The sequence below is a fragment of the Nannospalax galili genome, unplaced genomic scaffold, assembly GCF_000622305.1.
Source record: "Nannospalax galili isolate Female #2095 unplaced genomic scaffold, S.galili_v1.0 scaffold1354, whole genome shotgun sequence".
Taxonomy (NCBI): domain Eukaryota; kingdom Metazoa; phylum Chordata; class Mammalia; order Rodentia; family Spalacidae; genus Nannospalax; species Nannospalax galili.
Window position 1 is genome coordinate 128,626 of NW_008335784.1, and position 13,676 is coordinate 142,301.

The 13,676-nt window shown below is 39.7% G+C and overlaps 1 protein-coding gene across 5 annotated transcripts in view; it reads right to left on the bottom strand.

The window, feature by feature from the left end:
* Sertm1 (serine rich and transmembrane domain containing 1) overlaps positions 1–12,012 on the bottom strand; it is a 21,792-nt gene extending 9,780 nt beyond the window's left edge. For 2 of the 5 annotated variants that reach the window (XM_008830490.2, XM_017797490.1), the window contains exons 1-2: positions 11,747–12,012; positions 11,119–11,294 (exon numbers count right to left, since the gene is read on the bottom strand). Coding sequence is in view for 1 of the 5 variants with exons in the window: in XM_017797493.1 (XP_017652982.1) it covers positions 10,774–10,790; positions 11,119–11,294; positions 11,409–11,461 (246 nt within the window). In the remaining 4 variants the exon portion in view is untranslated. Of the gene's footprint in view, positions 1–10,718; positions 10,791–11,118; positions 11,295–11,408; positions 11,664–11,746 lie in introns of those variants that run through there. The other 3 variants (XM_017797493.1, XM_017797492.1, XM_017797491.1) reach the window with 3 other exon arrangements.
* Between the last annotated feature and the right edge of the window lie 1,664 nt (positions 12,013–13,676).

The window sequence follows — 13,676 nt, forward strand, 5'->3', positions numbered from 1 at the left end:
TGCTTGCATCCAGGTCTGTAAACCCATGTCGCGCAATTTCCAAGAAGGTCAGAAGAGGGTGTCAGCTCCCCTGGAACTGGAGGTAAGGACAGTTCTTAGCCGCTATGCGGGTGCTGGCAATCAACCCAGATCCTTTGCAAGAGCAGCCATGCCCTTAACCACTGAGCCATCTCTCTGGCCGTAAAATAATTTTTATAATAATTTGTTTTATTCTTTGAGAATTTTATGCAATGAAATATGATCATATCCACCCTTGATTTCCCTCTCACTCCCTGTATATCTCCACCTACATGAACATTCCCACATTCATGTTTCCTTTCTTTTTTGTGATAACCGATTAAGTCCAATCATTGCTGCCCATAAGTACATGGATGTGGAGCCATCCCCTGGAGCATGGGAAACCTACCAGTGGACACACCTCAAGGAAGAATGACTTTCCCTCCCCCAGCAGCCATCAGCTACCAATAGCTCCTCAGCTAGATTCTAGAGAGCATTTTCCCCATCTATGCCAGAATTTTGGCTGGTTTGATCTTGCATAAGTCCTGTGCAGGTAACTGCGGCTATAAATAATTTATAGTCAACATGTTTTTCCTTTCAAGGTATGCTTTTAAGTTTCCTGATGTAGGGTAATATTTGGAGACAATGTTCTCATAAAGTTAATCTGTAACTGTCCTAATCTCCAAGATTACGCTTTAAAAAATTCTTTACATGCCAACTACTAGATATTCTTTCACTTCAGAGGCTACAGTTGGTGGCTAATCAAGTCCACCTTAAATCTCAAAAGATTCCTCAGAAGGGGGCAGCCACAGGCTGTTGGGAGAAAGAGGAAAATTTGAGATGGTATCAGTAAAGTCATCCCTGCCCACACCACCTCTTCCTCTTCCTTTTTCTCTTGTCACTGCTTCACTCCTTAAATATATTACATGCCTTTCAGTTCACGCCTTATTGTGATCTTGATCCCCTTTCCCCTGCATTTGTCATTCCATTGTTCCACTGACATCCAGACTAGGGTGTTTAATGAGAATTTTTCTGTTTGCATGTATTCCTGTAAATGTCTATTGTTTTGTGTATATATATATTTACAATTTACAGAGTGTATGGCTACTGAATATTTCACTGATTTTATAAGCAAGATTCTGAACTCATATCCATTTAAAATGTCTTGATAATTGAAACATAGAAAAGAGAGATATGCAAATTATATGATGTATCTAATTTTATTTTTTTGCTCATAATAATACACTGATGACTAATAACCATTACTGATCCATAAAAGTCACATCTATAAGCACAATTTGATAAAAAAAAGTGATGACACAATTTTTCTAGAAAGAACTTCAGTATTAGCAAAACAATTAAACTGGCCACTAATTATACCTATCTCTGTTTACAAGTACTTTTGTGCATTTACTTAAAGTAGGAGCCTTAAAAACTCTGAAAATGGATTATGGATTAAAATATCACAACTATGTATAAACGTTATGTGTCTTGCATTTCTCAATAGGGATCCAATCTCACAAAGTCTTTGACATAATGGTATTTAAACATTAGGCATAGTATTTGCTTGAATTGAGGAACCATCAGTTCTTGTGATTCAACTATAAATAGAACCCTAGTTGATTATATTGTCTGTAAATTGCATATCTTATCTAGATATTAGCCGAGTATTTAGTATTATACACATAGACGAATTTTTCCAAATAAATTCTCTTATTCTTCCAGTCCTCTGTGGCTGACATTCAAAGAATGATGAAGCTTTTCACAATAAAATGGGTATTTAAAAAGAATAATGCTTAGTAATTGCCAGCTTGAGAGCCTGAGTTTTGGATGCATTCAATTTTGGTCATATGACATTATTTAGTAGTCATCTGAATAGTCAGAGGAAAAGAAGTAAGACTGAGATTTCAAGATTTAGGTATTTAAGGCAATGCAAAATTCTTGGTGGATCTTAGATAAATTTTTTTTTTAAAAAGCTTTGTTGTAAAGGGCAGTAAGGATCCAGAAATGGTAGCATATACCTGCAATGCCTGAATTGAGGTGGTAAATTGAGGTTAATGTATCATGAATTCAAAGCCAGCCTGGCCTATATAGCAAAAGCCTGGCTCGAAACACTGGGAAAATTTGAATAAAGACTACACTAGATAATTGTATTAGGTCAACAATAAATTTCCAAATTTATTGTTCTTGTTCTCAGGAAAATGTTCTTGTTCTTAGGAAATATATGTTGAAATAGCTAGCCATATTGGCAAGTAAGCTTCAAGTGGTTCAGTCAGAACAAACAAAAAAATACATACATATACACATACAGAGAAAGATGATAAGGCAGATGTGTCAATATTTTAACAACTGGCCAATCTAAATTAAGGACATATAGATGTTCACTGCAATGATTCTTCCAAATTTCCAAGTTTTCTTGAAAAATTTTCAAACAATTCAAGGAAATATACTTGAAACAATATGTGGAAAGCCTGTCAAAATTTTAGAAATTTCTAAATATGTGGATGGAAACATGATTCTTCACTGAGCATCAAACAAGTTCAAGTGTTTTACTGCTATTAACTCCTGATGGCCACTACCTCGAATGTGCTTATGGTAGAGCACTGGTGGATGAGTTGGAAGATGTTTAATGTTATCAGGAAACTGGATCCATGGTACACAAGCTCTTGCCCAAGGAACAACAATGGTGACTCATCCGTGTGCATTACTTATGAATTCACTCCTGTCATCATCCCCTGGACTGAATGTCTTGTAGGTCCCCTGGATCAAGGAATCTAGTTATGCCTCTCTGTCATCATTTACCGTCTCAGAGGCAGTCACAGACACCCTTCCTACAGCTTAAATACCCAGGCACTATGGAAGCATCCTGGTTCAGAGGGCACATTTCTAATGAGGACTAAGGAACTGGTGGACTATAAGATGCTCACAAAGAATCCACAATCGCTACTAAGGTCTGTGTTCAAAGTAGAGACTTTGGAAATAACAGTAGTAGATAAACTAGATGTAAGTAAAGATGTTACTCAGCCCTCTCTCTCTGTACAGTTAGCTCAAAAGTCTGGTTAACAAAGAAAATAAAATGATATGTCAGGCTATCTACAGAGTATGGGAAGAACTCAAACCCTCAGCAGCTTGTCGTCATTTCAGATAATGACTCAAGACCAGACTCTACCAAATATAATATGAAGAGAAAAAAAAAAGTGTGGGGGCTCAATTCCCTCAGAATACTAGGTATTTCAACCTAGAAATCTAAGATGCAAAATTGAAAAATAACTGGGACTTATTTGTTGAAAACAGACTACTGCACTGGTGACATGTAAAATAGCTATGTATTCTTCTGAAGATATGAATAAATTTATGGTTTGACATAGGAAATCATTAGTAATTTTATCTCCAAGCTCTCTACTTTGCCTTTTAAGGTTGTATACTCTGTGCTTTTTCGTCAGCCACAGGGCTAGTCTTGGTCAGAGTCACACATCTACCCATAATTTCATTTTTATATTTAGTCGTTTCTCTTATTTCAATGTTGTGAGCTAGGAGGTTGGGATATGTCATAAAGAAGAGTGGTGTGAAATGGAGGAAAGAGGAGTGACAGTGTGTAAAGGAAGTATGTCTACAAAGCTTGGTGGAGACAGGGGAACCCTGGATGCCTCTGTAATAGAAAGAACATCCAGACAAACCAGTGAGAAAGACACTACCACACCAATAACAGTGGCAAAATTTGTTGACAAATAGCATGGACAGTTCTGGAGGTGTGTGTGTGTGTGTGTGTGTGTGTGTGTGTGTGTGTGTGTATCATCATAACTTTTATAATAACTATCTAGTTATTGCTATTATTAGTCTTTAGCTTTTTTTGAGCGTCCTCAGATATATTGTTATGTCAGATATATTGTTATGTTTCTAAATGAAAGAAAATCTCTGCATTTGAATTATAATTATCCATAGCAAACAAGGTGGGAAGCCTTTATCTTTTAAAAAAATGAGAAAATTAAATTTCAAAGAATTTAAGGACTTCTCAAAGTCACTCATGTACTTAGAAGCAGGGTTGTATCAATATCTATATCTCTAAATCTTTTAGTTCTATGTTCATCTTGTTTCTTCTCTCTAGGAGGCTGAGAGTGGGAGAGAGATCCTTTGAGACATAGCCACCACTGATGAAATGCTTCTGTTGCTCCTCCTCCTAAGTCTGTTGTAGGGTTGCACATTCCCACCCTGTCTGCATTTAGGGTGGCTGCCATTTCACTTGTTTTGGGATAATGAAATATAGGAGAAGTGTCATGTGTTATGTCAGGAAATACAAGGGCCAGAGTTAGAGTTGCCACATCCTGTCTCTCTGTGCAGTAACTGTGTAACTGCCAGCTTCTATCAGTCTGAGTCCCAGAATGCCTATAGCAACTGCCTTCGTTCCTTGCTGACTCCATTGACACTTAGCATCAACCTTGTTTTAAGGCACTGAAGTTTCTAATGATGTTTGTCATAACATAGTGTTTCACTCTACTGTGGCAGTAGATTTTTTGATAGGCCTCCATGAACATGGTTGCAAAAAAGCCAAAATTTGAATAACAGCTACACATTCTATATATGTAATGTTAACTAATAATAATTTATATGTTAATAATTAATATATCTGTTAATTTACCAGTAGTGCCCCAAATATATTCCCTCATAAACTAAAATATGATGAACTGCTGGAGTACAAGGAATATATTTAACATGGACAAATGGTTTCAAGGAGAATAAATGACAGATAATAATGGCATTGAAAGTAACTCATGACACTTAATGTTTGAAAACAGCTCATCATACAATTAGAGTTAAAGCGATTGCTTTTGGTTAATAAAAGTGATACTTTGATACATTCATTCAGTAAACAATTGTTAATTATGACTACACACAGGAAGAGACAAATATAACACTATGTGTATAATATCTATGTATGTGTTTTGTAGCTACCATCTGACTAAGAAATCTGAAAACACCTCCCTACATAATTTGTCCTGTGTTATGTATGTCTTTTATTATCTGACCATATTGGGCTACTTTCCCAATATAATTTTCTGAATTGCATCTACAAATGATGTTTTAGGCAAAACAAACTCTTCTAAATTTCCCAGATAACTTTTCAGTACTTGTATTTGATCACATAATCCCCACCTACTTTCTACATGTAAATTGCTGGCTCCCTCCTCTGTAATTTCAAGATACTTTCTATATTCTCTACATGAACATTTATCCCATTCCATTATAGTAGTTATAGTTACATGTCTGTCTGCTTTGTCAGGTTGTGAATTTCTAGAGGAAAGGACTAATATTAAACTCACTTTTCTAGCTACAGACCAGCACAGGACATGAACATGATGGATGAGTGTTTATTGGGTGGTTGCATGAATGAAAGACTAAAGTAAGAAAGAAACTTGACGCCTCTTGGAGAGACTGCACCTTATTCTATTTTTATAAGCAAAAGAACATTTACTGAATGAATAAATGATCTTGTATAATATCATAGATTATTCAAAATGGTAAGTACTCAGTAGGGATATTCATAAACTTTCCATACATTTTATAAATAATATACTTATAGCAATAAAAATTAAATTGTGTGTAACAGAGTAAGATCTGTCCATACTTTCTTAACAATCAATTGTATTTTTCAACAATATCTAACAAAATTGAGATTTTATTTGTTCAGTCATTGAGCATATTTAAAGAAGGAATGAAAGCAAATACTATAAATTTTGACATACATCCTTATGAACCTAAGTAGGTGGTTTGAAAATTGTATTAAGAGGTTCTGATAGGGAGTCAATAGAGTTCTGACTGAATAGGAAACAGAATGCACTTTGGAGATCAATGCTACTCAAAATAGCCCTTTTACTTCCTCAGTGAAATGTTGATCAAAACCCCAGTGAGATGAGGCACTTACAATGCATGCTCTGTCTTCTACACTAAGATAAAAAAGAGTCAAGGAAAACATCCACTTCACCATCATTGTAGGGGATGTTCATAATTCACTGCATTGAGGGGCATCATACACACCGTATTGTCACCCATTCTCCCTAAAGACCAAGCCAGACCAAAATCCAAACAACTGAATATCAATAGAAAAATCATAAAGCTTTTATGTATTTTCCAATTTGACTACAAATTGCTACTTTAGAGATCAATGCTACTCAAAAATAGCATTTTACTTCCTCAGTGAAATGTTGATTAAAAGCCCAGTGAGATGAGGAACAGTCTTCTACATTAAGAGAGCTTTGTCCTCAAATGTCAGCTAAACTAAAATCAAAATTATATTTACTGCCTTCTTTGATGTCAACTCTGATACAAGTTCTATATTTCCTCATGAACAAGTAAGTGACAACTCAAAGATGAACACTGAGCATGGACCATGCTTTAAGAACTACTCCAAGCATATCACAGCCACAGCAGTGTGAGCAGTGGCCACTAACAGAACTGTGACAGGCAACCAGCCCCCAAAGCTCAGCTTCTTAGGAAAAAAGTAAGAGAAATAAAAACAGATGAGCAAAAAGAAGCAAATATGTGGATTGTGCAAAAACTTATTCTTTCCAAAACCAAAAGTAAAATCAAACAGTAATAACAAAAGATGAAAACGTTTTCATAATATCAGTCATAAGTCTTTAAAAATCATGATGGTAGGATGCCTAAATTATCATTATATTTTGAATGTCATTGCTTGTATTTTGTCTGCTCCTGAAAAAAATGTGTGCAGATGAAAAACCAACAGGTGACAGAAACCACAAATTGGGATCCCAAGGTACCGTTCCAAACTCAAATCCATTTTATTTTCATAGAGGAAAATAAATGAAAAACAAACAGCTCAGTGTCTTTTGTTATTCAGAAGTTATTAATGAAATGAATCAAATATGTGCCAAGCAAGGCCCAGTGAGTACATTTAATATCAAAACTGCCATGGATAGTAAAATGAAAAGGCTGCAGACTGAAGGAGAAACTCTTCCCACTGAACCCAATCAATTTTATTGCAAGAAGCCTTCGCTCTCCATGGAAGTCAGTATTCCATCATCCAATTATAAAGGCAAGCCCTTGACTTAGCACCTGCATCTTGAAAGATAAGTTCAGCAAGCTCACAGGGATGGTCAGAACTGACAGAGGACCAAAGTATAGTGGGACAGAGGTAAATATTGGTAATATTTTATGTTTTTAGATGGATGCTGTTTACTTGGATGCATTCAAAATGAACACTTAAATCATAAATTATTATATCCTAGTGATTTTATGCCTTTCTATATGAATGTTACATGTCAACAGAAAATTTTCTTATAGGTAAAAATATATTATGTGCCAGGCATAGAAAGGACACTCCTAAAGTCTATTACTTGTTGGATGAATAACGTAATGTTCCCTTTTCTCTTCAAAATGTATGCCATAAGAGGCTAACTGTGTCACTAAAAAGTTCAAAGAATTTGTCTTGCAGAAAAAAAATCAGATAAGTTTTATATGTGCTTTAACAAAAATGCATTATGCAGATAAATCTGGAAGGCACCAAAATGTCGATGAGTCAAGGACTGGTTAAATAAATGATGGAAGCATCATCCAGTGGAAAATTCTTATGCTAATAGAAAGGATTGGGTATTCCAGCATGGAAAGATGTTGGGCATGTATGTCTAAGTCAAGAGAGAAAGCTCTAGATTGATATGGAGTGATGTCATTTTTGTAAAACAACTACTACTGCTTTAACCACATGCATGATTTTAGATGTAAAATCAAAATAAGAGGCTCCAAACCAAGATGTCTTGTGAAAGCGTTATAGATATGTTAATATCTTGTTATAGATATGTTAATATTCTGTAATATGTATTTCTGCATTTGAACTTTAATATAAAGCACGTGTATTGCTTTATGAGCAGAAAAATAATAAATGTATTTCCATTAAGAGGTATAATATAATTATAGCATGCACAGTGAAACACAATTGCTCTTCTTGTCTTTTTGAGATAAGGTCTCCTTGTAGCCACAACTGGCCCGAAACTCACTATGTAGACCAGACTGGCCTCAATCTCACAGAGATCCACCTTCCTCTGTCTGCCGAGTGCTGGAATTAAAGTTGTGTGCCATCAAGCCCAGCTCACAACTGGTTTTTAAGAACTAACTGGTTTTCTAAAACTTTCTCATCCTTCTCCCCCCCCTTCTTCTTCCTCCTCTTATTCCACCTTCTTTTATACTGTCTATCCTTAATGCAAATTGTTGAATGCTTTGTCTGTGTCATATTCTTTCAAGATTCTCAGGCTAAGACCAGAAAGTCTTCCCTATGGGGCTTTGTTGTGCATTGAATTATACATTTTTATTCTATACTAAGTTGTGATCGTTCCATTTAGGAAACTATAAGAGTGTGTCCCTCTGCTACATAGTCTCCATCATGGGGAAACTGAAACTGAGCAAGAACCAAACCAGTGGGCGATGGCTTACTAGGCACTTGCAGTCAGCACCAGACTACCATGTCAATCAGGAAAGTTGCTGTTTAGGCTTCCCCTGGGGAGTGACTCTCCGCTTTGAATGCTCCTTAAGTGAATGGAGTTAGTGTTGTAACTATGGGTAAAGCATCTTCCTGTCTTTCTGAATTTAAAACCAGTTCTTACAGTCACCTATCCCTTTGTTCCCATCAGAAGTTTGATTTGGTCTGTCACCTTCTTAAGTGACTCCTTTAGCAACTATTATAGGCTGAGGTTTTCAATGGTTTTCTCTAATGCGTATGAGTATCAAACAAGCAAGCCCACAGTACCTATTTTAAATCTCATTATGTAAATCCATAATGAGAATTTTAAAGTGGGAACTGGGGATCTATCAATAACATTTCTAATTCCTGACATAAATTCAGAACTCTGAAATACTGGTTCTGTTTTGGGCTAGATTGTGCCATTTCAAGTCAGAGATGCCATTAATGTATATATGGTTTCTTGAATGCTAGGAATCTCCCTCTCTCTTTCTCTCTCTCATTTCTCACTGCAAACCTTAACAAATGACAAATATTAACTATTTCTGTGCTCAAAATGTGAGCACGAGTTCAGCCATACCCCCAAGAAGAAATAATTCTAAGTCGGGAGACAACTGCCTAAGAATGCTGCACCCTGTGGGTGCATCTCGAACATTTGCATCAGAGCTGAGGAGACTACAGACTTGGGCTTGCAGTACGCCATCCTGCGTCTGGAATGGACAGGGAATGCTCAGGTATATTTCTTGAACTCCCATAAAAGGCAAGCCATACGTGCATGCTTAGGGCTTCTTCACCTATGCCTGTCTGGATCCCTTACATGCACATGTGGGCTGATATGCACCCTGATTATCCTGAACTTCTTCACTGGATCCTCTAGTCTACTAACTAACCAAAAGGCTTTCTTATTTTTCTTTTAGCTATCATTATAGCAATAATAAAAATCTAAGTTAGGCCTCTGGCACTTTACATTAATAGAGTAATGCAATAATACAATATGATCCACATTTGTCACCTCTTCCTAATTAATTAAATACAAAAACCATCATAAAAGGGGAATGTTCATATATACATATTCAGGGAGACAAGTAAGCCTAGAAAAGAGAACTATTGTCAAATGTGCTCAGACTTGATCCTGTTGGACTGAAGGCTGTGTGAAAGAATTTCACCTGGGATGGGTAAATCATTGACTCTTATAATGAATAACTCCAAGTTGACTTAATGACTCATACGATTAATCACGCTTACCAATCATCAGCACCATCCCTCATCTGCTTTATTAAGCAAGATAAGAAGAAAGAAAAAAAAAAGAATTCAGAAAGCCTGCAAAGAAACCGCTGGTGGATTCACTGCCACACACAACAACACAGTTATTTATCTCTGATCCCCTGACAATGTGTGCACATCACTAACATCTAGTAAAATCTGATGAGTTGAACTGACCCAAGAGCAAGGAGGAACAGAATCTTTTTTTAACTTGGATCCAGCTTGAAAGACAACCGTGAATGTGTACTGAGCTTTTCAAGGCGCATCATCCTTTTGAAGAGGAATAAAGACAACAAATAAGTGTCCCCCTTCAACTCAAAATACAAAAATGGAATGCCCTGCCTGGGACACAATATTTCCAGAGTACTTCTGAGGTGGCAGACCTTTCACCATTTCCACTTTGTCACTTTGTCCAGCATTTCAAGGTGACCAGGCTATACCCTGTGGGAGGCAGCTTTACCCACAAGCACCTCAAAAAGCCATTTGCTGATTATAAAGGTCTCTCCTGTGTATGTGGTGGTTAGGGACAAGAAAAAAACTGAAGAACATTTAGCCACAAAAAAAGATATCTACGACCTTCTATGGTCTTAGAGTCTATGATCTAGCTGTGCAAGTAAGCCAATTAAACATAATCTTTAATAAAAGTTAGGGACAAGAAAAAAAACTGAAGAACATTTAGCCACAAAAAAAGATATCTACGACCTTCTATGGTCTTAGAGTCTATGATCTAGCTGTGCAAGTAAGCCAATTAAACATAATCTTTAATAAAAGTCTTGAGGATGGTGTGTTGGTCGGCTAGGCTGCACCAAGAAACAAACCTTTGTTTAAAAACTCCCAGTTTTTCTTCTTTCCCTGTTGTCTGAACAATGGCTCAGCAAAGCATAAAGTAAAAAGCAGCCAAAGGAGAAACATCATAGGGAGTGGTTTCCCGGTGGACCCCGGGACAGTGCAGGCAGCTGGCCATTCACCGGTTCTTTGTACCTGTAGTGGGAGCTGTATCAAATGCGATGGCTTTCACAGATCCCCTACTTAATAGACCGAGTGCTTTAGCAGAACATTTTCCCTAGGAAAATAAAACGTCAGAGAAAATGAGGGACATTAAGAAACAGACCCGGTCTCCGGAATCTGACACCAAACCGAGCCCTGGGGGCCAGGCATCTGGAGGTGCAAAGTGCACAGGCACAGTCCACAAACCTGGTCCTCAGCAAGACATTTCTGCGAATGAAAGGGTCTTTCTGCTCTCTGGAGAAGGACGCCTTACACGTTCCCATTTAAGGAGACTGCAAACATTTGCCCCAATGCACGCACCTCCCGGCTCGCCTGGAAAGCGCAGGACTACAGCGTCTTGTCTCTCACCACCAGAAAGGGAAAGGTTGGGGTGCGCTACTTACTGGGTTTGCAGGGTACTGAGAAATCACCGCTGGGAACCCAAGTGTTCAGCGCCGGGACAAACTTCTTCGGATTTGGAGCTATCGAAGACAGGCGAGAAGACTCTTGAAAACACAGGGCAGAACAACGCCAGCCGTCAGTGTGCGCGTGCTGAGTCCCCAGGAAAGGACTGATGACCCTAGAAATTCAGTTAAGCTCACAAAAACCACGAGAATAGTCACACATCGCAAAGCTCACACAAAATACACCTAAAAACACATTGCAAAGTGTATAACTGTACAGGTGAATCAACCTTTGCAGAATGGAGGGTAGATTCTCTCTGTGCCCGGTAACAAGGCGGGTCATCCCAAGGCCAAGGACATTGCGTGCCTGGCTCTTAGTGGAACCTGCTGTAGCCAGCGGAGCAGTCTCCCTGAGATCAGGAGAGCTGGACTGCAGGACCCGTTCCGGGACCCCAAGAAGTCACGGAAAAGCAAGGCTGGGGAGAGGGGCGGAGGAAAGGAGCTAAATCTCAAGGAGTCCCAGGAGAGTCCAGATGCAGAATCCTGAAGCTAAAGGGACCCCAGGGCCGCCCTAGGCGGGGCTTCAGGGACAGGCACTCAGCCAAAGCACCGCCCCTGTCCCTGGTACCTCTTGGTTCTCCACTCTAGAGCCTTGGATGATTGGCCTGCAGATCCCGACTCCACGCTGGGTTGGGGCGGCGCCCCTGTCTCGGCGATGCTCGCTCTCGGTTCCTGGGAATGCAGCGCGCGAGGATGCGCCGCTTGGTGTGAGCGCACAGGGTGCGGGCACAGCGGGAGTGGGCCCGGGGCTGTCTGTGCCCGGCCCGCGCGGCGTCCCTCCACCCTCTGGGACTGCGCGACCAATGACTGCGAGCCAGGCCCACTCTCCGCCACCCCCAGCCCAGGCGCTTGGGCGCTAGGGCAGCATCCTGCTCTGGAGAGGGAGGAGCTTGAGCCACAGTGGTTGGAAAATCTCGGAGGATGTGGAGGCGTTTGCGCTGGGAGTCCATCTGGGGTAGGCAGGTGTGCAGTGAACTTTTGTTAGGGGTATGAGGTGGAGCTCAGGTTTCTTTGTGACTCTGGAGTCTCTCTGCATAGGAAAGCATCCACTTCCTGCCAAGTTTCTCCTTGCGCATATTTTATGAATTCTGTGCAGCCCCCACTCCCAAAGGCGAGGCCACGGTGCATCATCGCCAGCCCAGCTCTGAGCTGCGTGGAGGCATCGCCTCCTCCTATGACAAGCTTCACCTCAGAACCCCCTCATGTAGCCCTTCTTGCTACCCTCTCAGTACTTTGCCTCACCAGCAAATGAATTAATAATAGGATTGCAGTTTCTATGACTGCTAGTCATAAAAGATCGTAAAAGTCCCCATTGATAACTGTCACAGAGAGTCATATAAAGGAATTCTGGAACCGGGGTCTTCCATTGGTGGGCTTCGTTAGGTTACCACTCAGCTCCGTGTCTCCGAGAAGGTGGGAAGCTTGGTTCATTTGATGTCTTGGTTTCTTTTTGTTCAGACATTCTAAGATTCCAGTTGGCTTCTTGGTCCATGTGTTCTGAATGGCTCCGCCTTTGGGAAGTGTTGCTGTGACTACCTTTATCTCCAGCTGTCTTCAGCCTAAGGCTTATTTCCCTGTGGCTGGAAATCAAACTTCAGAGCCCCAGGCTGCCCAAGTCTCAGGGATCCTGCGCACATCCTGCTCTTTACCAGGGCCCAGCTCCTGGGTCATATTACTACTGTCCCTGTTCATTCGCTTTCAGGTAGAGAGAGATGGGGCTCTTCTCTGATGCACTTTGGGAAGTAAAGGCTGTCTCTCCTCTTGCTTCAGCAAGGCAGTTGTGTAATGTGTCTGTCTTTTCTACATGGGTCTGCTTGTGCCTGACCTAAAATGGTGGACAGGAAATACAGCTGAGTTGGTGGCATGCTTGCCTAGCATGTAGGAGGTCCTGGATTCCATTCCCAACACCACATAAACTCCCCAGGATCATACATGCCTGTACTACTGGCATGCCAGAGGTGGTGGCAGAAGATTGGATGTTCAAGGTCATCTTTACATATATAATCAGTTCTGAAGAAACCTTGTCTGAGATCCTCTCTCAAATAAAATAAATAAAATAAAATGTAGGAAGGCAGAATGAGCTGTATTGTCAAGAGAACAAATTCAAAGAATTTCTCTCCTGACACTCAACACTCTGGCATTTACATCTTCAAAGTTCCCATATTTTGTGTTTGTTTGCTGGCTTGTTTTGAGACGAGGTCTCATTCTATGACCCAGACTGGTCTGGAACTCAGTGTGTAGCCCATGCTGGCTTCAATTTTACAATCTTTCCACCTCAGCATCCTAAGTGCTTAGATCACTGGTGTACACCAACATGCCTGAGTAGCAAACCTTACCTGTTCATACACTATGTCCACAAGTTCAGTTACATCATCTAATTCCTACTTTACTATTTAGTAAAGTAATAATTCTACCTTGGATTTTTATTTAGCTCCATTCTGAGCAATATTCATGAAACCATTGCTTTGCTAGCTACAAGTTGCATTTGACTATAAAAA